This window comes from Mauremys mutica, chromosome 5 (genome assembly GCF_020497125.1).
Source record: "Mauremys mutica isolate MM-2020 ecotype Southern chromosome 5, ASM2049712v1, whole genome shotgun sequence".
Lineage (NCBI taxonomy): Eukaryota > Metazoa > Chordata > Testudines > Geoemydidae > Mauremys > Mauremys mutica.
Genome location: NC_059076.1, coordinates 17,744,093 through 17,770,402, shown reverse-complemented (window position 1 = coordinate 17,770,402; position 26,310 = coordinate 17,744,093). Strand labels below are relative to the sequence as shown.

Below are 26,310 nucleotides of genomic sequence, written 5' to 3'. Positions count from 1 at the left end.
GACTGAAGTTGGTTGGTTTGGGTAGAGGTGGTAGGTTTCTCCAGCTGAGAGGTGTTCAGGGTCAGGATACAGAGACAACAGGGGATATGAGGGTGGTGGTGCAGGCTCCTGCAAGGGAAGCCCTGAGATACAGCTTGTAAATAGAGAGAGAAAAAAGGACTTTGGTAGCCCAGAGGGGTAGGAGAACTGTTCAGTTCTGTTGGGGCTTGTTTGTGATATCTTGGAAGGGGTCTGAACATAAGTGATGTGCCCAAAGGGGTGAGCCACAGAAGACTTGGGCCCAGAGGCAGGCAGCAGGCAGGAGGTGCTGGAGCCGAAAGTAGCAGCAACATCCTGCACCAATGCAAGGGTTGCTCTCTGGGGGCAGGAAAACAGACTCCCTGGCACGGGGTGGGGGCTAGTTACAGTGAGTCCTTGAAGTGGAGGAAGAGGGGAGGATGGTACACATGGTGCTTGTGGGTGAGAATGGAGGGACAAGGAGCCAATGGTGTGCACAATGAGTTCAGTTTACTGAAGTAACAAAGTGTGCGACTTGCTCCCCTACCTTAAAATAGATCATGTTTTTTTTAACCCATGGGGGGGCATTTTAACCCATTTTTTGGGAGTGGGGGGATCCTAACTCAGGATTTTTAAACTTTGGGGTTGGTAATATTGCTCCCATGAGAACGGTGAGCCCCTGACGTGCAAGGGTAAGTTGCAGCATGCTACTGTAGCCATGCTTTGGGAATGGAATGGAATGGCAAGGCAGGGCAGGGAGAGAGGGAGAATTATTGACTGAATTCTTTGTTATACCAGACGAGTCCCCCAGCCAATGCAAACACTGCTTCATTGAAATCAGTGGTGCTAAGCTGCTCAGGGTCTGTGCCAAAATGTGTCCAGTAATATTATTCATAGTTTGGGGGGGGTATGTATATTTTTTCCTTAGAAGAAAAAAATGCAATGCTTGTATCCAACAAATCTATTTATTTACAAAACGCACAAATTCAAGATATTAGTTCAATGTTTAAAAAAACAAATCTACAGTCTCAGACAAAAAACAAAATGTACCTTTATGTATTTCAAAGTATGTCTTTTGAAATGATTGTACATCTATTCTTACTATTCATGACAAATTATGTCTCAATGTTACAGCCAGTATGATACAAACCGACGGAAGATAAAAATCCAAAATGGAGGGTGACAATTCCTCTTAAACTCTCTTATGAAACTAATAAGCCAGTACTTTGAGTTAAAGATAGGGTTAAAACTCTGACCTTGAGGTTGCTGGCTTTTGTTAGTTTGCTTCAAGCATATTTTTATCTAAATGGGGGTTTCCCTTGCATATTTTTTTAAAAAGGAGAATGCTCTTCCTGAATATTCATAGAATATGAATGATTGACCCAAAAGACTCAACTGGTTTCTTTGGGATAGAGTTCTACAGTGTTTCTAAGGTAAATGCATAGTTAAGCATATCAGAGAGGACCTACTTTTTGTCATGTCTTAGCAAATCTGCTCTGGCTGAGGTCAAGTCCCTGATGACAAAAACCCTGACAAGGCTAAACAATAGCAGTCAAAATAACCAGTGTGAAGAATGTTGACAGATGTTGACGCACAGGAAAATAGTTGCAAATATTTTATCTGCTGTGGGGCTGATCACACATCGTGATGTACTTGCATGGCTAGAAGCTATGGAATAGCACTCCAGGGACGAGTCAGGCTGGCCGGGTGCTCGCCTCGTTGTGAGCAGGTAAATGGCGTGAGCAGTTATGTCCACTAGTAATTTTGCACAGTCTTCCTTTTGGGCCGCTGCCGTTAGTTACTTCTCTTCAAGAATTTCTGGAAGGGGGAAAAATACTATCAGTTCTCTGATCTGGCCTCCTTCAAATACAGTGGAAGCATGTTCCATTATTGCATCTCCATGATAGCAAAGTGCATTACAAAGGTGGGAAAATATCAATGCCCCCACTTTACAGGTGGGCAAACTGAGGCATAGAGGTTGAGCACCTTACGCTATGTCACACAGGACCAGATTCTGATACCCTTACTTATGCTGACTAGCCCCTTATTCCATGAATAGTCTGTTGAAGTCAACAGGACTACTTCTGGATTAGAGTAATACTTGCTGGGTGTAAATGTGTCAGAATATGGTTTACAGTGACTAGGTAGCAGCACTGGGAATAGAACCAAGCAGTCTTGACTCTCAGGACCCCATTGTAATCAACAGAGGACACTGCTTCACTTGAAAACTTTGCTTCAGTGAACGGGAAGCGTGGTGCACCACAAAACCCACAGATGCTCGCACGAGCAAACAGCAGGCAGGCAATGCCAAACCAGAAACACACACAACTGCACGTGGGCCACAGTTATGGTCAGATTTCCCTTCCCAGTCAGAAAACTTTCAAGTGCCCAGGACTGAAAGCCTCATATCTCCTATTCGGACTCCATTACAGGAGTCTGTTATACATGGTTACTAGGTTAACCATTTGTTTCCTAGTAAAGGCCTTGCTCTCCTATAAAGGACAATTTTAGTTGAGTTCTGCAGAGTCCATCTATTCATTTAACAATTCTAGGCGATCAGGTCAACTTCCTATTGGAGTTTACGGTCAGGTGCACTGGAGTTTGTTTCTGAACATCTGTCCCGCTCTGTACGGTGCCCTTTGGAAAGGGCCATCACTGTGTTTCTGCATGTGCTCTAGCTTAGGGCGTGCAATTATTATATAAACAAGCTTATTCCACTACCCCAGGCTGTATTCCTGTGCTTGGGCTTCACCATCTCACAAAGGATTAATTTCCTACTGGAGTCACTTATCCATCCATTTTTTTCTCCTTCTATACTTCTGTGCATAATGGAAATCATTACAGTGTATTTTGCAAAGGGTTATATTGTGCATCTGTTCTACATCAATATTATAGGTCTCTGCTAAGGGGTGACATTAAAACCTAGGCACTTAAAATCTTGCTGCCTCTCATGCCAATGATAATACTTCATACAGACAGAGAAGCAGCTTCCCCATTGCATCTAATATTTAAGTGCAATGCATGCAAGTTAGGCCTTTTTAAAGTTAAGATCTTGTCCAGAATGAGCATCTTGATTTATTTGACTTAAAGACCCAGTACAAAGCCACACAATGATGATTCAGTGACTTAAGAAAAGGGGTTTAAACCCAGTGTTTTCAGGACTCCTGTACACTGTGCTAAAAGGGGATGGTCTCATCCAACGGTATCTCCCAATACCAAAATGTCAGTGCTGTCAATCCCAGGGTTTTGAAATCCAGGAAACTCAGCTGCTAAAGATATGTAGTAGACTGATAACAGGCACTGTGACTTCTCTTAAATGTCTAACATTGGATTTATAAAGGATTTGGTACAGACTAAAGGAAAAGATTACCTCAAATCCCAAAGTTGCATTCCCTACAACTTACAGCAAAAAAGCTCAAAGTGGAGCATTCTAGGAAAAGCCAGGACAGAGGCAGCATCCTTATGACTTACCTGTATCAGGCGTGATGCTTGCTTGGATTTGCTGTTCAGACATTTTCTTTGCCCGCTCCCTTTCAGTGTGACACTGTCAGGAGAAAAAATGACTTAGCATGAAATGGAAAGTGACCGAATAAATACTAAAATAACCTGCGCTGCACGGTATTAATTGTGCACTTACATCACTTCGATTTTCTGACAACTGCTGCTTTGCCCATATATTTCAAACTTTGCAATATATTTTGGGTGGATTGAAGGTGCACCAGCTGTTATACAAAGACAGCGTCCTCTGCTGGAGGTTGGCATTCCTACGATGACATAAAGAATACAGATACATAAATACATTTGAGCACAACATTGTTTATTATGATAAAACGACTAGGTCAAATTCTCCTTTCTCTTACGCTGGTGTAACTCCACCAAAGTCAGTGTAGGTTTAGCAGATGTGAGAGATGAAATAAAATAAGAGGTTGGTTTTTTTTGTTTGGGGTTTTTTTTTGGGGGGGGGCTATTGCCTGTGTCTGAATTGTATTCTGACAGATCAGAGCAGAGAGAGACGGTTCTTCCAAAGTATCCAGGAAATCGAATAATTGAAATCAGTGGCCATTAGGAACCTAAATACCTTTGAGAAGCTGGGCCAGAATAATTTGTTAAGCAGTATTTAACCCTTTCATTTCCAGCAGAGGTGGCTTCAAATAACATTTCAACCACAGCCTCAATAAATGAAAGTTGGGCATGATCATGCCTGTGTGGGAGACATTTGCACAACAGCACCTGCATGGAGCTGGTGGCCTTAATCCTATACTTTCCCTTTCTATGATCATATATCATAAAATTATATCTCTGTAATGAAGAGCATCTATTTTACCATAAACTGAGCATTCATTTACACTTTGCTTGACAAATCAGACTTTTTCTGCTGGGAGAGACCAGTTTCCAGAAGGGGAGGGGAGAAACCACCTTAAGTAACAAAATAAGATTGTACAAAACCAGTGCATTTTCCTGCTTGTAGCTTGCTTTGCACATTGTCAATTACACAAAGCCAACAGCTGCCTCTTATTTACTGCATTAAGTATTTCCTGATATTGTGTCTGTGCAGCTCTTATCAGGTTTGATCTCTCACATAACACTTGTAAGAGACTGCAAAGCGTTTAACCAGGGTTTGAGACAGGTGGTCATTTTAAGACACATTACAGGAAAGAGGAGTGAAGAGCAATGAAAGTTTGCAGGAAGAATGTAAACATCAAGCTGTGCCTCAGGAAATGCTACTGTACCTTGCACCAGAACTGCAGCCAGAAGAAGCAGGAGTGAGAGACGAAGAAGAGACTTCATGTTCAGCTCTGTAGCTGCTGCTGCTCCTCTTCCACTTGCTGCTCAGTCGGAGGCAAGTAGATGTGGTGTGGGGTTCAGAGGGAGCTTCTGGACTGCTATTTGTAGGGCATTTTCACTTAGTCTACAAGTGTGTAGGTGGGAATTCCCACCTCAGAAAACCCCAATCTATCTTTGAAGAGCTCGGTTTCCTTCCCCATAGACAAGCAAGTCTGTGCTAGTTTCATTTTCCCGGTTAGAAGAAATCCTTACCTATTCCTCTCAATCCAAGGGTCTGATCCTTTATGATTTTATTATTTAGTTAGTTTTATATTGGCAAGCCCTGGCTCTATGTGTCGGATGATTTTAGGCATGCTAGTTTCCATCCAAAAACTCTTCCCCTCCCCCCGCCCCCGGATTTACCATTTGATATGTGGTAAGAATTGCTCCTCAGCGTTAGAAATTAAAGTATATCATCACCAGGGCTAAATGGGTGCAGACGATCATAGAAATTTCAAGACTGGGTCAGACCCAAGGTCCATCTAGGCCAGTATCTTGTCTCTGACAGTGGCTGGCTCCAGATGCTTCAGAGGTATAAGAAACCCCCAGTAGGCAGACGTGAAAAATCCTCTCCCCACACACACATACACCCCCTAGTAGGTCTCATCCTGGGATCTAATATTTGGAGAAGGGCTTAAGCCCTCAAACCCAAGTTTAATATTGCTTCAGCAACATTTTTGTTGGCGTTGATTATAACTCTGGATATTCTTGATATCGATATAAATGGCCAATCCCTTTCTGAACCTTGTTAAGTGCTTCGCCTCAGTGAATTTCACAGTCGAATTACTGAAGTATTTCCTCTTCTTGACTTTTAATTTCCTACCTTTTAACTTCAACTGAGCTCTTGTTCTTGTGTTAGGAGACAGGGAGGATTTTTGTGTATATGTGGCTCCCTCACACCTCCTATTCTCTTTCCATTTACCTTCATATCACTACTACTTCCGTTAATTGCTGGAACTCCTCATGGCAGAGGATAGCTGGATGTGGCTACTGCCAGAGTTACATCTGATGAAGTGGGTTCTAGCCCATGAAAGCTGATGCCCAAATACATGTGTTAGTCTCTAAGGTGCCACAAGGACGACTGGTTGTTTTTGCTGATACAGACTAACACGGCTACTCCTCTGAAACCATTTACAATACTGTTAGCCAGTGGGAGTTTCCCAGTGCCCTGTTTCCTTTTATGGGACTATTAGTCACTTGGAACCCACATTAAACAAAGTATTAAAATTGTGACTAGTGTTATCAGAAGGCTGATTTCTTCCTACTGGACAAAGCCCAAACGAATTAACATTCAGTAAAGCCTAAGACTGAGGATTCAGGTTTTCCCCCATGTAATAAACTAAATTATACTTTTTTTGCTAGCTTTTAAAAACAGCTCACAATAGAACACCCTGCAGTTCTGTAGTTCATGTTATGTTGTACTGAAAGGCAGATGACAGGTCACTTTTTCCATTTAGTTAGCAGTGTTCATTGTCAGCTGCAGACACAAAACCTAGACAAATATTTCAATGCCGTATTTAAGTAAGATGTTAAACTTTTAAGTTACTGAATGGTTTGTTCTTCTTTTCTCTTGTAGGCTACGGGAGCTTTCAGATTAGTTTTTGTATTTTAAAGGCTTCTTAGCTGGATATTATGATAGAAAGTCCTAGCCATTACTCCACCTAGGCTTTTAATATTAAGACCTTGTACCTGGGCCTAGAGAAAGACAGCTGGTTGGACATACAGAACAGGAGCCTCCATTTAAGTCTGGCTTGATTTGGTTCATCTTCTACTGATTTGGGTTCTCAAAACATGGCTTTCCCCCTCCGGATTTGGTCCTTGAGTCTGCAGGAACAGAAGTACCCTTAAATGTTCTAAATAATTCTCTTAAAGTACGGAGATGCCTTTCTCTGACCTTAGTGAGAAACAAAGCTACCCTTAATTACTGAGTTGTCATTCTTCAGCTTCTGCTGAACAAAATCTTAAGAACCTTTAACTTCTAGTCTAAGTTTTAATGCTGAATGTGCTTTTGCATCTGCTGCCTAGTTCTCTTCGCACATACTTGCACCTCTGAGTTTCAGCTTCAAACTCTGGGCTAGTCTACACTAAGGCCTTGTATGTGGCATGTCTGGTGAAGATGCTCTATACCAGGGGTCGGCAACCTTTCAGAAGTGGTGCGCCGAGTCTTCATTTATTCACTCTAATTTAAGGTTTCGCGTGCCGGTAATACATTTTAACGTTTTTAGAAGGTCTCTTTCTATAAGTCTATAGTATAGAACTAAACTATTGTTGTATGTAAAGTAAATAAGGATTTTAAAATGTTTAAGAAGCTTCATTTAAAATTAAATTAAAACGCAGAGCCCCCCAGACCGGTGGCCAGGACCCAGGCAGTGTGAGTGCCACTGAAAATCACCTCGCGTGCTGTCTTTGGCACCCATGCCATAGGTTGCCTACCCCTGCTCTATACCAACGGGAGAGAGCTCTCCCGTCAGCATCATAACTCCACCTCTCTGAGAGGTGGTAACTACATTGGCGGGAGAAGCTCTCCTGCCAACATCGGGCTGTCCACACCAACGCTTAGGTCAATGTAACTTATGTCACTCAGGGGGGTGGATTATTCACCCCCCTGAGTGACATAAGTTATGACCAAGTAAGTGGTAGTGTAGACAATGGTTCACTGGCACTCTGCTTCTCTCTCTTTCCCCCCCGCAGAAATCCCCTGCCTTCATCCTCTTGGTACTAGTTCATTTCTACTTCCCACAAAACAATTCTTATTCAGAAGTGAAAAGGGTCTTTGAACAAGACTTCTTTGTGTGGGTGGGTGAGTGGGCGGGTGGGCTTCTCTTTTTGTGGGTAGAAAAAGGGCAAATTGAGATGTGTTTTATTTATAATTGCCTGGAATGTTCTGACTTTTTTGGATTCCAATTGCAGCACAATCTCATACTCTTTGCCTTTTGTTAAAACTAGTTCAGACGAAACTTTGGGTCACCCCAGTAGTTTCAGTTAACGCTGCTAAAAATCACAGAGCACGTAAAATTAAGTCACTTCTTGCAGAGACTGGGGAGCATGGAATGGAAAATGCCCACCCAAGCTTTATTGTGCTGTCTGCTTTTAAAAGAAATATTTCCGTCGCTTGATGGAAGAAGCACAGAATGTGAATAAAGTTAATGGTGATTCCTAGGTGAATGTACAGCTAATATTGCAGTATTATGGTTAAAGGGATTTGAAAGGCCAAAATCTGCCTTCAGATATGTGCCCAGGACTTCCTTTGAAGTTAACGGAAACTACACCCATTAATCTAAGGGCAGAATTTGGGCCGTAAGTATGTCAGAGTCATCTTCTTTATTTCCATGACATGTTTATTCCAGATCAACTTTCAAAATGCGCCTTGGAAAGTTGCTTAAGGCATGTGGGTTTGTTTTTTTTCAGAGGTGCTGAGTACCCAAAGCTTCCATTTGAAGTCGGTGGGAGCTGCAGGTGCTGAGTAATTAGGCCCTCACGTCCCTTTTTGAATCTCACCGTCTGTGAAATAAGAGTTCTTAATTAGGCCACGATCAATATCCCACTGACGTCGCTGTGAGCCTTTCCACTGCCTTTGGATCAGGTCCATAGCTGCGGCACGAGGGTGTGTGTTCAAACACTGATCGGTGAGAGTGAAGCATTTCTACAGTATGCCACCTGGGAACTTAATAACTGAGGCCCACATGATACAAAAACATGACTCATGTTCTGAAATGGGTCTTGCAGCACGGCAAATATTTCAGTATTCATTCCTTCAAAAGGTATGTGTCTTAGATCAGCATTAAAATAAAATAACAGGTCACAGGGCTGTTCTTAGAAGATGGCCCCTTCACGCCTGATGCAAGCTTGCCTTTTGAAGCTCATGTCATCCACCTGCTCTGAATGACTAATAACTGCTCCGGTGTTAGGGGACTGGACTGTAAGGGAGAGTCTGGCAAAGATATGTCAAAGTTTGTAGGTGGAACTAGGCATCATTTCGCTATAATCCATCCCTCAATGAGGTTGTTGCAACCTGTCCAAGGTAAATTCACTGCCTCCATTTAGCATCTTCTTCATGAGCATGGCCTTAGAACTCATGAACTACACAGCAAAAACACATGGAAGGGCCTTTTATGGCCCATCAATTTAGCATTTTGAACTGCGCAGGTCTGTAAGGTAGTCTGGGATAGATCCTCAACTGCTGTAAATTGTTGGAGATTTATTGTTGTCAATGGAGCAAGGACAATATATAGCCGCTAAAGATCTGCCCCTCTGTCTTGAAGAGAACACAGCTCTGGTGGCAGAGACGGTCCCAGAGGTGGAAGCGGTAGCGTGGAAGTGAGTGAGGCCAGTTTTCTGGTCAGCTGCTATAGATTAACAACTGCACTGAGGTTAAGAAATCTGCATATTTACATTCTGAATAATGACTTTCTCAGTACATCAGGTAACAACGTGGTTCCATTAACAACCTGTGTAAATAACAAGGTGCATCCACTTTTATTTAGAATAGTCTGATTTTATTATTACTCCCTGTTCCAGTGGACAATTGGTGCTCCAAAGGCATTCTCTGGCGTTTTGCCACTGTGCAGAAACTGGAGTCGTCAGAAGGGCAGCCAAATGGCAAACATTGTCTCTCCTGTAATTAGTTAGCTAATTTAATACATTTGGATGTCTTGTTTTGCTGAACAGATTCTCCCTTCCTCTTCCAGGTTTCAAAATGACAAACGGCGCCTGCAAGAGTGTATTATGGAGCAGAACAGGAAGCTAAAAAGATGAAGAAACACTAACTACAGCAGGGGCTGGCAGCCTTGGCACGCGGCTCATCAGGGTAATCCACTCGCGGGCCACGGGGGCCTTTATTTTTACGTTGACTGTCTGCGGGCGCGCTCCCCCCCACACACACTCCCCACAGCTCCCAGTGGCCGAGAACGGGTGAACTGCGGCCACTGGGAGCTGCAGGAGGCCGTGCCTGTGGACAATCAACATAACAAAATGTCCCACGGGCCGCCAGCGGATTACTCTGATGGGCCGTGTGCCAAAGGTTGCAGATCCCTGAGCTACAGTACATACATGCTTATACAAAACTAGCATTGTAATTCTGAGCTCTAGATTAGAAACCTGAGCCAAAAGAACAAACTAGCTGTATATGAGGAAATTCCCCAATCATTTGTTTCTAGGACATAAGCAGCTGCAAGATACAGCTGTGCAACCTGTACCCTTTATGGTCAGACAAGACCCTAGTGCCTGCTGCCCTCCAGGATGAAGGAGACACAGACTTGTCTCAGCAATCCTTGAGTCTCTGTGGGGAAGTCCCAGTTTCCTTATGGACCTAACAATGTTCCACTCTTCACAACTGAAACTACAGAGCCTGACAGGGATTTCCACAGCCGCTTCCGCTTTCCTGTGTGGCCATGACCTCCCCCCCACAGCTACGCTGCATGGAAAATGGACATATTACCCTTGTGAGTAAAACTTGTGTGCAGGAGACAGAGCTGTTGTGCAGAGGCCTGCACTCTAAGTTGCCCAAGGCAACAAAAGTTCAACTCAGCCCGTTACAAAAAATTGCTTATAAAAGTCAGTAAAAGGTTAGACAGACTGAATTTGTCCAAACAAAAAGGTCTACTGACACCACCCAATGACTGTGTTAAGATCATAAGTAGTGAACAAAGGAGAACGGAATCAGAAATCAATGGACCAAAATTAGGGTGTCAGAAGTTAGATCTAAGTGGTCAACAAAATAATGAGGGGATGGGCTATTCCATCAATCACCCTCTTCTTTGGCGTCCTTAAGAGACTTTGGGGGGAATCATTGGGGTAGAGATGGGTGGACTGGAAGGAGCGAGTGTTACCATCATGGCTGCCATCCCCACTTCCTCAGGGTCCCTAAAATCCACCATGATACCACTGGTTCTTTATCGTCCTGATCCTGAAAGGCATCCTGACCAGTCTGGGCCAGAGAGAGAGAACCAATGACAGTGCCATCTCCACTGGCTTTGGCTAAATCCCAAACAACACCTGAAATGTGAGCCATGGGATCATGCTGTCACTCCCTCTCCTGTGTCATTTTCCTTCTCCACCTTGTCTCTTCTTTCTTTCTTTCTTTCTTTCTTTCACCTTATGTTTAATAAGTGCCCAGCTTAGCTGGCCAAGACTGCATCTTTCACAACACTGCTATGACTTGAGTCTGGGACCAGCAAGGCTGCTAAAATCAATGCCTTAAACACCCCAATGCTAGCACAAGTTTGCCAGGTTTCATAGATGCTGGCTGGACCGTGTGTGGTGACTGTGTTTCTCTAGCAGTGAGGTGGCAAGGAAGAGTTCGCACCAGACATTAGATTCATTGTTTATGTTTGTCTGATTTTGTAAGCAAGTAGTTTTTAAGCGAGGTGAAACTTGGGGGTGCACAAGATAAATCGGACTCCTGAAAGGGGTACAGTAGTCTGGAAAAGTTGAGAGCCACTGATCTAAATGACTGACGAATCTGTGTTTCCTTATTTAAAAACTCTCGATAGCTAAAGCGAATGAACATTTAAGGGGTATTGTTAAACTAAAACCTCACTTAATGTTTCACATTTTTAATTGCTTTAACTGCTCTCTTTCTCTCTAATAAAAGGTTATGAAGTTTTGGTTTTGTAGTGGTAGCTGTTGCCATTGAACTGAGCAGGCGGAGACCTTTGTACCCAAAACCTCAAACCGTGTTTGACTCTTCAGTGTTATAGAGTGACAGGGTCATGTTAACATCTGACTTTCTGGGCCCACTTATTCCATCATAATTAACAGCTTGCTTGGCTCATGGCCCACAGCTGTGAAACTAGTCCCAGAATTGATCAGCATGAGCATGAACCACCGCACGTGCAGATCAAACTGCACAACCCTCTTCTTCACTCTAGCTGTGCCTCCTCAGCACCAACAAACCACAGAACTAACACCTCTCCTGAGAGGAGTCGCTCTGTCAGGAAGGTCCCTCAACCCGGCTCTTTGCATTTTGTGGATGGTGCCTGGCCTGAAAGTGGAGGAAGGTTCCAAAAAGGACAGTGCCTGGAGCAGACACTTTGGATGGCCTGACTGAGTTGAGAGGGAGGAACTGGAGGCTGTAGCACTAAAGCAAAAGCTTGTATTTTAACAGCTTTTTTTCTCATATGCTTTATTTTCTTGTTATATGGCAGCTTTGTCACTGGAGGTTTGCAACCTCGCCGACCCTTTGGTATGAGCCTCTGCTAATCTTTGGATGAACAGGCCTTTTGATCCACCCAGAATACCACATCATCCATGCAAGATCTTCTTTTTCTGCTACCAACTTTCCCTTCCAGTGCCATAAGCATGCATTGCCCGCTGACCTGAGCACGTCCATGGGTTGCAGATAGTGGAACGATCTTCGGATATGGAGGTTCTCTAGGATATCCGCAGAGAAACCTCTCAATTTAGCAGTGTAGCAACATGACGGCATTACTAACAGGGTGTGGTGGAGCAGCACATGCCACTGCTGACCCAATAAAATACCACCAATGTCCAAAGACGGTACTGTGACACAGCGAGTGCAGGCCACCCTGCAATCAGCCTGCAGCCAAAATTCCTGCTGCTTTCTGGCTAAAGGTGAGGTTCCAAACTGAAAAAGTGGCTGCAGTTGCAGGGCCGGCTCCAGACCCCAGCGCGCCAAGCGCGCGCTTGGGGCGGCGTCCCAGTGGGAGGGCGGCAGGCGGCTCCGGCGGACCTCCCGCAGGCATGCCTGCGGAGGGGCCGCTGGTCCCGCGGCTCCTGTGGAGCATCCGCAGGCATGCCTGTGGGAGGTCCACCGGAGCCGCAGGGCCAGCGGACCCTCCACAGGCACGTCTGCGGGAGGTCCACCGGAGCCGCGGGACCGGCGACCGCTAGAGCGCCCCCCGCGGCGTCCTGCCCTGCTTGGGGCGGCGGAAATCCTAGAGCCGCCCCTGTGCAGTTGATTCTTGGGTCTTTTGTGCCGTATTAGCCCCAAAGTTACACACTGATAACCCATTATACCATGCTTCGTCGTTTTCCAACCGATTATCTATGACAGAGGTCGGCAACCTTTCAGAAGTGGTGTGCCGAGTCTTCATTTATTCACTCTAATTTAAGGTTTTGCATGCCAGTAATATATTTGAATGTTTTTAGACGGTCTCTTTCTATAAGTCTATAATATATAAGTAAACTATTGTTGTATGTAAAGTAAATAAGGTTTTTAAAATGTATAAGAAGCTTCATTTAAAATTAAATTAAAATGCAGAGCCCCCCCCGGACCGGTGGCCAGGACCCGGGCAGTGTGAGTGCCGCTGTGGTCTGAAGATCATAGGGAAAGGAGTTCTCTGCTGCCATCTACCGGTAGTCTGGAGGAAGAGACAGGATGAGCCAGACCTCGGTTTCAGGGTTGACAGTAGAGCTGGGCAGAAAATGGTTTTCATGTCCCAAGTGAGGTCCTTGGCCTAAGAACACAATAATTCAACAGAGATTTGTACGGCACAATATCCAGGAGTGTAGATGGGTTGGGGGGAGGAAAGCCGGGTATATCTTAGGAGCTCCAGTTACTGGTTTGTAGCCTGTTTTATCGTCCCCTGATTCCTCTGTATTTCATGGGCTTCAGGAAAACCTGCGGAAGCCGCCTGAGAGCTGCTTGGAGGGGCTATCGTCACTCACAAGCAATCACAGCCATCGCCCGTATGGAGTAGGCTTCAGTGTCTTCTCTCAGCAGCTTTGGAGGCAGCTAGCTGTTCAGTGTTGTACAATTTCAGTGACGTTTGAGAGGGGATTTAAGTGCGAGCTAGTTAGTGCCCGGACTTTCCCAAACCATTCCTGCTGGGCACCTTCATTCCCAATTAGAAATTGTTTTTAATCATGGAAGTCACTCCTTGTTCTGACATGACACAGGGCACTGCGGGTGTCTCAGAGGACTCTGAATTCTAGCAGTTAGGAAGCTGTACTTTGCTTTGTCTTTTTCTGAAAGAAACCCCCCGCGCAGAGAGTGAGATGTCACTGGAGTCCTAAATCCTAATGTCACGACATTTCCCCCACTTTTCCATGTTGGTACCGGTATTAGTCTAGATAACTTCTGCTCCATTATTTTCCTCCCATTGGAAAATACAATTGGAGGTGACAGATGTGTACTTCTCTCGTGTCATAAAGATTCCTCCCTTAAACACCTTTTGAAGGGAGAGAAACATCTGAAGTTGCTATTCTTGTCCAAAGATATTATGGCATTAGATGCTCTGGATCTGATTGTGCTCTTGCAAAACATGTTATAATGTGCTGGTGCACTGCTAGAGCAGATGAAGAACCATTTCTCGCTGTAAAACCCCTGATGACTTACAATTCCTCTGGACTGTGGTAATAGTTTGAGTCAGTGAAAACCCCATTTTGAATCAAGCTTGGTGGAAACAGTTGCTATATGACATGGAGCATTTCTTCAGTTGCGGGAATCAGTTGTTGCTTCTAAATTGCAGCTTCATTCAACCGATGCATGTCAACACAAAAATGGACCTCTGAATTTTAAGGAACTACTATTCAGTAGTCACCATATACTCATCCACTCAGGTGGCGCTTTAAAGGGCCCGGGGCTCCACGCTGCTTTACCGCGTTATATCCGAATTCGTGTTATATCGGGTCGTGTTCTATCGGGGTAGAAGTGTACTGATTTTTAATTATTATAGGTCACATGATTGTCTAGTTTCTATATACAAGGGGAGCTGCAGTGGTCAGGAACTAGCTGGATGTGGCCTAATGCCAACTTAATACTCCCTTTGGGCTTGATTCTGTGACATTTGCTCACAAGAGTATCCCTTACTTACACAAGTAGTTCCCCTTTAAGTCCATGCATCAGTGATTGCATTTTCCCTTTAAGTCATTACCGGATCAGAAATTGTTCGTTTTATTCTGTAAATGAACATTCCCCCACTTGTGTGGAGCAACACTGAAGACAACTTAGCATAATCGTGTGAAGCAAAACATCACTGAGGGAGAACATGATTTCATTTTATAAACATTAGGGACGAATTGCTAGTCAAGTTTTTAATTATAACACTTCATGCATGAGAACTCTACTGATGTGGTGAAATCAAATTTAGCTTTTAATTCTTAAATTGCATTTCACAATAAACTGTTCAAGAATTCTGTGTGTGTGCGAGAGAGAGAGAGAGAGAGGACTTGTGAGTCTATGGGATTTGGTTTCCACAACAACCAGCTCCAAACATGCCTGCAGTATGCAAAATGCACTGGGAGCTTAGCCCTTGAGCCTGCCTGCCCTGAAGCAACACTGCAAGAATTGTATATTTAAAAACGCAGCTACACACATATTTGCACTGTCATTGAATGGGGAGCATTTTATAAATCCAATCCATGCATCAGTGACCGAGCTAGATGCCATCTTGCATGTGAGAGTTTTACCCTGAGTTGTGCAACACGTAAGGTATGTATTTTGATTTTTGCAGTTTCAGTTCACAATCAAATTGCAAATACCATGGTATTCTAACTAATTATTTTAACATACTTCTGGAATTAAACTGTCTGATGCTCAGAGTAAATTGCATGTTTCCTGGAAACTTTTGGTTCTGCCTGAAGTGACTCTGTGAAACATCTCAGTCACTCCTCTAAAATTGAGAGCTGATGATTGCCTCCCTCTTAGGATGGGGCATGAGGCCTTCCTCGGTATTAATGGTTGTGAAGTGCATTGAATTATTAACACCAGTCTGTAGAAGAGGAGAGTCTAGTAGTCAGGGTCTCCTGGCTCCCAGCCTAGTAAACCTTCTCCTAGAAGAGAGGGGAGCAGGAGGTTCTATTTTGTCTGTATACTCTCAGAAATGTCTGTAGGGCTGATGCAGTCTCAGTGGGGTTTGAGACTATGCATAGTGAAGAGTAGAATTTAGAAACAAGCCTCAAATTCATATGCACATACTGATTTTCTGTGTCTTATAACTTAGCCAAATCTGGTGGATTTTCATGGAGATAGCAAGAGACACCTCATACCACAGGACCATCTTCCTGCCAAATTGCAAGTTCTGTTCCAAACCATGGAGGCATTATGGGCAGCAATTGTAAAATCACTTAAACCTCATTGAAAGTTACTTAGGTTCCTCATTGTCTAACTATTCTTTGAAAATGGGACCTTGGTGCTTTTGAAAAAAATTGCCCTAAAGCTATTAAAAAAAAAAACAAATAAACTCTGAATTGGTAAAACTACGTGTTTCCCTGATCTTGTTCTTAGAAATGACTAAATCATTTTCAGTGAAACTTAAAAAAAAAATCAGTTTGAGGCATAGACCATGAGTGAATGATTTCAGCCTGAGCAGTTAGAATTTGCCAAAGTTCTGGGCAATTGAAGTCGCATAGTAATGAGCAGTAATGACAACCTGAATAGTAGAACTGGTCAGAAATTTTCCAACCAACAGTTTTCCATTTTTAAAAAAATGCACATTTGACAAAATCTAAAAGTGTCATGGGAATGTATCAATTTCCACAAAACTTTTGTTAGAATTATCACAACATTTCATTTTGACTTTATCATTTTGGTTTGACTAGCACTTCAGTTTTGATAGTACTGAAGAGTTATGAACATGACGGGAATGGAGGTTGTTTGTAACTCTGAAATGTTCATCATTCTGAACAAAATGTTATGGTTATTCTTTCAGAAGCTTACAACTGAACATTGACTTCAAACAACTTTTAAACTTTACTATGAATAAGAAAAATGCTGCTTTCCCTTGAATATTTTTAGTAGTTTACATTTAACAGAGTACTATACTGTATTTGCTTTTTTTGTTTTGTTTTGTCTCTGCTGCTGCCTTGCGTACTTCCAGTTCCGAATGAGGAGTGTGGTTGACCGGTCAGTTCGTAACTCTGGTGTTCGTAACGCTGAGGTTTTAGAGTATATATATACTATACATTAAATAAACCGTAACATATAAACCATAATATATCAGTAGAAATGATAAAGTAGAAACAAAAAGCCTTATCTAAATCAAGGCTTTTGATAAAAATGAAATATTTCAGAATATTTCATTTTGCAAAAAATTCCCAGATTTGACTTTTTTTTTTAAACCAAATTTCAACATTTCCCCAGGATGGCAATTCCGTCATTTGGCCAGCTCTACTTTATAGGATCACTACCAGCTTCCCCTAGAGCAGTTCTTAGGGCCAGGCTTTTCTCTGAGGTTGAGTGATGGAGCAAGCTTGCCTCTTGGACAATGTGTGCCAACATGGTGGAGTTGCATAGTGATTTGGAATTTGAATATTTAACAACACTACAAATAAGAACACCAGAGAGACTCCAGTGATGTTCATCTGCTTCATTAAAAGCCCCATTACTTCCAGCACTGACCAGAAATGTTTGCTTTCAGGTACCAGAAGAAAATGCCGTCTAAGTACTTTCAAGAACACAACAAACGGAAGTTCTCAGATTCCCTTAACAGCCAGCGCTGGAGATTCTTGAAAAGTGGCCTGGATGATTTCAGAAGCGGCTTCCCTCCACCGTCTGACAACATCATCATCTGTGGCACAAAGGGGCCTGTACCGATTGTTCTGCGTAATCGAGCATCTGATGCTTCACACATGGCCCAGCAGAAGGGAAGTAAAAAGTGCACCAAAACCCAAGTCAGTCCTTCCAAGCTCAGTCCATTGCAGAAAGCCAGGCGGGCTCACATTGCACAGACAGAACACTGCCTGAGCCAACACCCCCTAGCACTCTACTCTCACCTGGAAGAAAGCATCCCTCCAGAGGTAAAGTCCTCACCGTTGCTGCTGTTCTTTTTTCAGACAAGTGCCTTTCTGGCAAGTTTAAACACAAAAATAATTCAGTTGTCAGCTGTTCCTTACATATTCTGAAGATTTTCTATGTGACTCATCATGGCAAGGTGAATGATCTTAAACATAGCGAGAGAGCTGAACTGGCGTCAGTTTTGAGTTTTGTCACATTATTTGCAGTCAGTGAACCTGTCCCCATTCATTTGTCAAAACGTAACATGAGACAGCATTCTTTTCAAAGGGCTGCTGTAGGAGTCAAGCACACGGGGCTGTATTTAGGCAGAGAGTGTAGCCAAAATTAAGTTATTACCAGACATCAAATATAACCAGATATTCCATGACAGTAAGTGTCTCTGCTCAAACGTAAAGAGGTAAGAGTTTGACCAAGACACCAGAGCGAGTCCTGACCTGATCCAACTCCCATTCTTCCCCAGCCTGTCTCTCGAGCAGCCCCATCTTCCTCCAGCCTCTGTCCCTGCCCATTCCCTGCTTCATGCAAAGAAGCAGCAAAGAGTAGTCAGCACACAGTTCTACCTCTGGTTTGGGGCAGGGAGCTTCTGGTACAGAGCTCAGAGGGACTCTGTACAGGCAAGCTGGGGGCAGACAGTGAAGGTGAGTTAACATGGTCATTTGGAGAGGAAGGGACCAGGCAAAGGGACAGGGTTAGTCTCGTGTTGGGAGAGGGGCATGGAAAAGAGGAATTCATGGCAAGCATACTCCTCGTCAGGGCAGAATGCTATGAGGGAACATACTGAGGTAAGGATAAGAAACAGTAAGATCATCAAGAGAGTGTATTTAGTGTGTCAGGCAAACTCTTCGAAATTTGAGGGGTAAATGAGGAATCTTGGGTCTGATCAGTAAGACCCCAGGTCACAGCGTAGACTCAACTTCTGTCCTTAGGTTATGAAACAGAGGGACTTTTGATGAGATTAAAGGCAGTAAATTCAAAACCAATGAAAGAAAAATATTTCGCACAATCTATAAGTAGACTGTGGAACTCATTGCCACAGTATACTGTTCAGGCCAAGAGCTTAGCATGAGTCAAAGAAGGACTGGACATTTATATAGATAACTATCCAGAGATATAGTAGTTAATGCTAAACAAGGTTTTGGAAGGGATATTAAACCTTATGCTTCAGGTATGACACCAATCTCTAACTACTGGGGGATTGTATGAGTCCTTCATGGGGGCAGATTATCCCACAGCTGCCAACTCAGGGGTTTCTTGCACCTTCCTCTGAGGCATCTGGTGTCTGGGACAGGTGAGTGGACAATAGGACTGATTCCATCTGTTCATCGCTATGCTGTCCAGGAGCTCTGTTTGTAATGTGCCCCCTTATGCAGTCTCCATGGGAACTGTGCTGGTGTGAATACCCTGCTCTGTTCTTGTTTGGCTCTTAGCTTTTCGAAGAGGTTGTGGGCATCCTGGATCCTGAGATGCGCTTGAGTAGTGAAGGTGGATACGAGGATTGTGACCGGGGCAGCCACACCCCTCAGCAAGGGCTGTATCAGCCGGAGGATGGGAAAAGTAAAGAAGCATGTCCCAGGTCATCAGCCCTGTGAGTACTGGACAGGACAGAGCGAGTAGCACCAGGGCCACCTGAATCCACCTTCTGCTACTGGGCCTGGGTTCAGTTCAGTCCAATCTCTCTCCTCTGAATGTAGCTGTATTGAAAGAGAGGAGTTCCCTGTTTCTAAGGCTGGGGGCACTCCATACTCTGTGCCAATTCACCTTCAGAGAGTCTTGCCAGTCAGAGCATGTTTCACAGCCATGCAGAAGAACTGGGTCAGGGAGTGACTGTGGGAACCCATGTTCCCCAGATAGGCGGAGAACAAACATGGCCGACACATGACTTTTAAAGTGTCTATTTACACAGGTGATATGGTAACAGTGCCAACTAGGGCCAGACACAGGTGAATTCTCTGCTGATGGACACCCCAGGGAATGCTGACAAAGTAAGTGGTGTTTCATGGGACAAAAGTCAGCACAGGAACTTGGCACATGGCGCAAAGCAAGTTTCCCCACATTACTCTTTTCTGCAAATACATCTTAATCCTGACACATAGCCCCCAGCTATGTCAATCCTGGTACTTTCCTGTGCGGAGAAGGACAGTTGTCACATTTCCTTTCCATATTTGTAACCTTTGTACAGTATTTTTGACTGGTATGTCCAAAAAGAGTTTGGGAGTCATCTAGACCCACATAATATAGCTTGAGGTGGTCAGTGTTCTGAGAAACACCTCGTGTCTTTTACTGAAAAAATATTTCTCGGGTCAACCTTTTTAACAAAATCTGATACCAAAGGGACGATATTTTTAGTCTTGCTTTGAGCAGGAGATTGGACTAGATGACCTCCTGAGGTTTCTTCCAACCCTGATATTCTATGGTTCTGTGATCACAAAATACCCTTACCTGCATCCTTCAGATCAGTGGTCGGCAACCTTTCAGAAGTGGTGTGCCGAGTCTTCGTTTATTCACTGTAATTTAAGGTTTTGCGTGCCAGTCATACATTTTAACGTTTTTAGAAGGTCTCTTTCTCTAAGTGTATAATATATAACTAAACTATTGTTGTGTGTAAAGGAAATAAGGTTTTTTAAATGTTTAAGTAGCTTCATTTAAAATTAAATTAAAATGCAGAGCCCCCCCAGACTGGTGGCCAGGACCCGGGCAGTGTGAGTGCCACTGAAAATCAGCTCGTGTGCCACCTTTGGCACACATGCCATAGGTTGCCTACCCCTATTTCAGATTATACTGAGTATAAACTGATGTCCTAGAATACACTAGTCAGTCTTGCCCAGAGGCCGCTATCAGGAATGTGGTCACATTGTGCTGGGTGCTGTACAAAACCACAAAGAGACAGTCCAACTCCAGAAGAGTTCACAGTCTAAACCAAGACAAGATATTCAGTAGTGCTACAACAAGCAGGTAAGGGAGGATGAAGGTTCCAGTGACAGAACGGTGTAGTGACAGACATGTATCATGTGCCAGTTTGAAGCGTTGTTTGTTTTTAGCCAGATTACCTTTTCCCCCCAGAAGAATGCAGATCTGAACATGGGCCTGGCCTTCAAACTGTGGGACTTTTGCTAGAAGCAGGATAGGTGGCTTTCCTATGTTTGTGAGACCAGTTTGAACCAAGTCCTCCAGAGGTGAATGTTTAGTGTATGAAATCACCGTGCTATTTTAGTCCCAACTGTACAAGTCATTTGGACCATTTGTGAGCCAAAGCAAGATAAACACAAGTTTTATGTGGCCCTCTGTAGTAGTGACTGTGCCGTGCCAGTTATTAGTGGGTCTTGTTTGTACTAACCAAAGACATTTTAGGTGTTATTTTATAACATTAATATCTTAAGCAGCAAGGTGTCCAAAGGCAAGAATCCGCAGTACACCTACCTGTCCAAGAAAGAGGTAGCAGCAAGGGAAAAGGAGGCCAGTCTGAGCTACGTTCCGCCCCTGGATGAGAACGTAAGGCGAGTGACTAAGGAGTTTTGTGACTGGGTGGATTCTTTGGTAAGTAAAAGAACCTGTAAAACCCGACACTCTCATTCCAGAAATGCAATGATCAAGACTGAGGCCAATGTTCTCCAGACTTGAGAACCTAAATATGACTTTGGATGCTTAGCTTCAGGCACCCAGGTCTGAAAACGTTCATCCTAATGTACAGGAACGTTTGGGGCGTAACTGAGCTCGACCAGTTGGAAAGCAAGCAAACAACAAATGACTTATTCTGGAATACTGTCAAGTCAATTTGTTTACTCAGAGCATTTCCCTGCAGGAGTGGGACATAGTGTACTTGTCAGATTTCATATAGCTGCTCCATTCTTGAGTCACGTCCATTTATTTGATCAACATTAGTTCACCAATTCACGGAGGGTTGTTAAATCAACTTTAAATGTGCCTACAGATTACTATGACGGGCACATGTTAAACATGTAAAAATCAATAGAATCGGCAGAAACCAGCTGTGGCTCAAGAGATATACCTTGGCTGTCCTAAGGAAGATGAGGTCTGGGGATATGAGTGCTGGGCCGGCCAAACCAGAATGATAGGGAGAAAAGCCACTTTTTCCCACTCTTACGCTGTGCCATTGGGTTATTACTGCAGGGAGGAGAAAAATACAAAGTGGACGAAGCCACCATTCTGAGCATGTTTGACACTGGATATGAAACCAAGCTGGTGCTGTCTGTGCCCATCCATGTTGTGGAACTAAACAATGTGCCAGCAGAGCTGAGAAAGTATATGGGTGTTTCACCTCCACCAACCGCTGTCAAGAGTCCTCTGCGGAACAGGTGCCGCCCATGCCTTGCCGAGGTAAACAGGCCTGGACCTACATTTTCAGATGTTTCTAGTTATATTAGGAGCCTTAATTTTGGGGTGCCCATCTTGATACATTAAAGAGGCCTGGTTTTCAAGAAGTGCTGAGCACCCGCCTTCTGAAAAACAGGTTCCTCTAAGGTGTTTGAAGCTGGGCACCAAAAATTGAGGCACTCACAATCGCTGTCTGTTTTGAACATTTGTGGACCCTTATGTAACCCCCAAAGAGATTACATAGATTCCTGGAGCTCTGTCTGCTGGCAGCTCAGGGAGGAGAGCCAAGGAAAACTCAGAGTCTGCCCAGCAACCAATAGGGAGTGGAGATGCCCCTCCCAGGGAGTTGAGGAGAAGGAGAAGCCATTTTGAGGAGAGGCTGGAGCCAGCCAGGGTAAAGGCCAAACTGGTTGTGTGGGGAGCTGGTGAGTCCCAGGCCTGCAGGCAGGGTTCCCCCTGAGAACTGGCCTCTAGGAACCTGACACCAGATTCCCCAGCTGGGTTTTCCTTCCTCACGGATGATTCCCAATTGTTACGTTTGCTGAGAAATTTCCCCAGCCAGGCTGGGTTCGCCTCCAGCTCCCCTGGTGAGACCAGTCCCCACATGGTCAGCTCTGCTAGTCCAGGGCTGATTCCTGCCTGAGGAGGATCCCTGCCAGCGGACAGCAGCCCCTGGAATCGTCCAGCGTCATCCTCAACCCTGAAGATCATTTGTGGAGTTCGTGAGTGCCTTGTCTTTAGTTAGTTAGTCAGGGAATTTGTTTTGGGGACCCTCTACTCCCTGAACTGTGTCCTCAAGCCAGGGAGTGAGGGTTTGAGGATTTTATAATTTACCGCTTATTACACCTGTGGAGGGATTCACCACCTCCTCCCACTTGTGGGTCTTTTGGGCTGTTCTGAACCCAGTCAGCCGCACTGCTACACCTCTGCAGAGAATTGTATAGGTCATCAAGGGCCCCAGCAAAGTACGCGTACCAACAGGACACTAGTTTTGCATTTGTTACATCCAGACACGGGTATTTTAAGTGTGGGCACCGGTGACCCTAAAAATAGTGTTTCCCCTGTTATGTTGTATTTGTTGCCTGTTTAATATAATTGTTGTGTTGAATATATTTTTATGTGTTGTGTTATTTCTTGGAAGTCTCCAACTATCTGGCAAATAAGTGGGGATTCCTCTGTAGTTAGAATTTTCCGCCCAAGCTGCCCTGGTGACTCTGCCAGGAAGGAGCGACGGGGGTGGAGGCTCCGCCAACTAATTTCATAACTAAAAAAGATTCACCCTACTGAGTGGGTGGCGGGATCCAAAAGAACCCAGACCTGTCCATCAGAACATGTAAGTGGATTGCCATTAAAGGAGGTAATCAGGTGGAGAGGGGCGCTACACTTATTTTTGCATGGGGCAATACTTTAGAAAAGGCAGGATGGGAACTTTCCATACAGTCCCTTTACCGGCCAAACTGCCACTGACTGGCAAAGTTTTGCTTGTATAAAGTACCTGATCCAACACCCGCTGATGTTAATTGAAAGACTGTAGTTGAACTCAGTAAGCTTTGGATCAGGTCCAGAATTGCAGGCTCCCAGCCAATGGGCCAAATTCAGCAATGGTGTGAGATGGTATATTTAGACCCTCTTAAACCTATGCTGGTGTAACTCACAGACTGAGGACTGGGGAGCGAGTGCAAGTTAAAAGTGCAGGATGACCACCTTTTAACTTACAAATTCTTACCCCTCCTGTTCATGGCTTTTCTTGCTACGCGCTTTCATCTTAATCACCTAAAACTTGGGCAAAATGTTATCTACTAGCCACAGACCACTTGTGTCAAACCTGAAGAGGAAGTGACATTTCTGACAATTTTAGGGGAGAGGGCAAAGTTGGGCTAGATCTAGGCTTATAACAGAAAGCAAATCACAAACGTAGCTAGGGAGAGATTACTGCTTCTCCAAAATTGTTGCTAGTTTTGCTTTAAAGACTATGATGGAAAGACATTCACTAGGTCAGTGACTCCAGAGCTGTGATCCTCTGAGACATCCCTGGTCATCCACAAAATTAACAAGTCTGAGATGAGAACCAAGCAGTGGTTGCCTGCCTGGAATGAAGGGAGAGGCTCTGTGAGAGGATTGCTGTCTTGTGTGGATCCTTGCCTAATGCTGTTTGCAATACAAAGAAAAGTCAATGCGAGCTGGTAATTATTAGAGATAACCAATGAAACATTCACACTTATAGCAGGGCTAGGACTTATACCTGCTGTAGAGATCAATGGGAGACATAATCAGCTGTACTCAATCCATCTCACGTTCAATGAGTGCCGGATCCCATCCATTCATAAGGTCTGACATTCCACCCAGAAAAAAGCAGTGGTTCACATACACATGGTGGGAGGAGAGGCAAACGCAAACATGACTAGAGAGTATTACCAATTATCTTTTTACAGGATCCATCCCAACCAAAATGGGAGAAGATCAGGTATGGAGCCTGGTACCTTGAACCAAAAACATGGAGAAAACAAAGAGCAAATGAACCTTTAGAGGATCCAAATACAGCAGTGGATACTGTTCAGAATTTAAGGAACCAGTTTAGTGAAAAGGTACCGCAAGCACCCCTGGAATCTCTGTGGTATAGTTCCCAACCAAGTGAATGGGCTTACATTGTTACTGGAATACGCCTGCACACCATATATTGTCTGACGCAGCCACAGGGCGGGGAATGGTTTATATTATCCACCCTACTCACAGTTGTGGTCCAGACATGGCACTTAATTTAGCCCACACTAAATGGTGGCACAGCAATGCCTGTATGTGGCCTGCGATTGTAAAAGGCAGCTACACACAGACAAGCAGTTATTTTGAAGGATTTTGTTTTAATTCAAGTGATTCTTTAATGCAGGTGAGAGTGTTTTGCTTCAGTAAATAAGCAGATTAACCAGATACTTTCCAATGTGGCAAAAATTCATTCCCTGAGGGATCAGGCATGTGACATGTCAGCTCAGAAAGCATTCGGTTTTGGCTGCAATATCCACCCATAAAAACAAGGGCTCAAATTCATCACGGATGTAAACAGACAACTACCCCTTACATACATTAGGGGATGTGATGAGTCATAAAAAATGCTATGATGAAGTGCTACAGAAGGTCGAGCATTATTATCAGACTGATGGTGAACAGCAGAGGGGCTCATTCTGTAACCACGGCATTTACATTTTGTTCTAGCAAACAAGTGTCAAAGTGGTGCTCACATCCCCCAGACTCCCTAGATTTATGCTTAAGGAACAGTAAAGATACTCCTGGCCCACTAGAGGGCAGTGCTTCCAAAGTTAAATCCAAGAGTTCAGCAATTGCTCACTGTGAAAGAGGGGACCAGATTTTTAAAGCAATGATTGTTATACAATCTTGGTTTGTTGAATTACAGTGAATAAGTGGCAGCCTCGTTTTCTACTTTAAAACTATCAGAGAGCATCAGATTCTAGGACCCGTCATAAAGATGCAAAGGGCTTCTTTTGACTCACTCTGATGTCAGACCAGATGGGTTCTGTTAGCTTCAGACCAGGAGTACAAGAGGGTTTGAATGTCTCTGAGAATGAAGGTTAGAGACAGAGGAATCCTGCAAGGAAAAATTGGTGGACAACCAAGGTCAATAGACTGCTTAGGTGGAGAATAAGATTCGGGTTTGTTAGTACTGTTTAAGATAACAATAAAGGCAAAGCCTGGGGAGAGGTAAGTTTGAAACAGATCCTGTGTTGGGAGCAGGATGAGAAGTCTGCTTCATCCGAAAGCTTTACAAAATCTGCTGATCCCTGATTTGATAAGGCATTTCTTGAAAAAACAAGGTACTGTACAGTTCAACCATATGTTATTGGGCTCGATAGTGTTCACTTACATAGTAAGGAAGAATAATTTCCTCTTCTGCAAGAATTCCTGGGTGAGTTCTATGGCCTATGTTATACAGGAGGTCAAATTAGGTGACCGTAAATTTGATTATGATCTGTTTTAAAAAAATCACACTTCAGGGTTGTGAAGTAACCGGATATCTATAAAAGCAGCAAATCAGAAATCAGTTAAGCTAATTATGATGCCTAATGGTTAATTGGTGTTTGTTGTAGTGATAAGAATTTCACGGAAATCCCCTTTGTGGTTGACTCAATGAGAGTGTAAATAAAAATAAGTTTCACAAGCTTGTTTTAAGTTTTCCCTTCCTATGAAGCTGTTCAAGTCTCTTTTGGAAATTCCCCTAGGAGGCAGAGCTCATGCAGCTCCATGGAACACAGGCTTTTAAGGAATTCCTCGAAAGGAAGGGCTACCGGAAGCCTGAGGTAAGTCAGTGAGAGTGTTAACAGCTGGTCGACATGATCACAACAGCATGGGCTGTGGTGCCCTAGGCCTGTGCACTCAGGAATCAGAGCTGTGCTTGCTGTAGCTCTGTTCAGGGACCGTTGTTCCTAGCACAGGCTCCCTGACCTACATGG

General features: G+C 44.0%; 2 protein-coding genes across 7 annotated transcripts in view; one reads left to right on the top strand and one right to left on the bottom strand.

Annotated features, from left to right (window-relative positions):
• Positions 1-26,310, top strand: part of LOC123371293 (protein FAM47E-like) — a 53,626-nt gene that overhangs the window by 21,797 nt on the left and 5,519 nt on the right. The window contains exons 1-7 of one of the 6 annotated variants that reach the window (XM_045018720.1): positions 9,576-9,628; positions 17,142-17,520; positions 18,946-19,103; positions 20,896-21,052; positions 21,647-21,853; positions 24,283-24,435; positions 26,080-26,157. In XM_045018720.1, the coding sequence (XP_044874655.1) occupies positions 17,155-17,520; positions 18,946-19,103; positions 20,896-21,052; positions 21,647-21,853; positions 24,283-24,435; positions 26,080-26,157 (1,119 nt within the window). In that variant the 5' untranslated portion in view covers positions 9,576-9,628; positions 17,142-17,154. Of the gene's footprint in view, positions 1-9,575; positions 9,629-9,779; positions 10,263-12,294; positions 12,394-15,014; positions 15,215-17,141; positions 17,521-18,945; positions 19,104-20,895; positions 21,053-21,646; positions 21,854-24,282; positions 24,436-26,079; positions 26,158-26,310 lie in introns of those variants that run through there. The other 5 variants (XM_045018717.1, XM_045018716.1, XM_045018721.1 and 2 more) reach the window with 5 other exon arrangements.
• On the bottom strand, positions 968-5,021 carry LOC123371296 (C-X-C motif chemokine 11-like). Its single transcript, XM_045018725.1, has 4 exons — positions 4,728-5,021; positions 3,635-3,761; positions 3,469-3,541; positions 968-1,815 (listed from the first exon to the last, which is right to left on the bottom strand). Exons 1-4 carry the CDS (start codon positions 4,783-4,785, stop codon positions 1,792-1,794), a joined length of 282 nt encoding a protein of 93 aa, XP_044874660.1. The 5' UTR covers positions 4,786-5,021; the 3' UTR covers positions 968-1,791.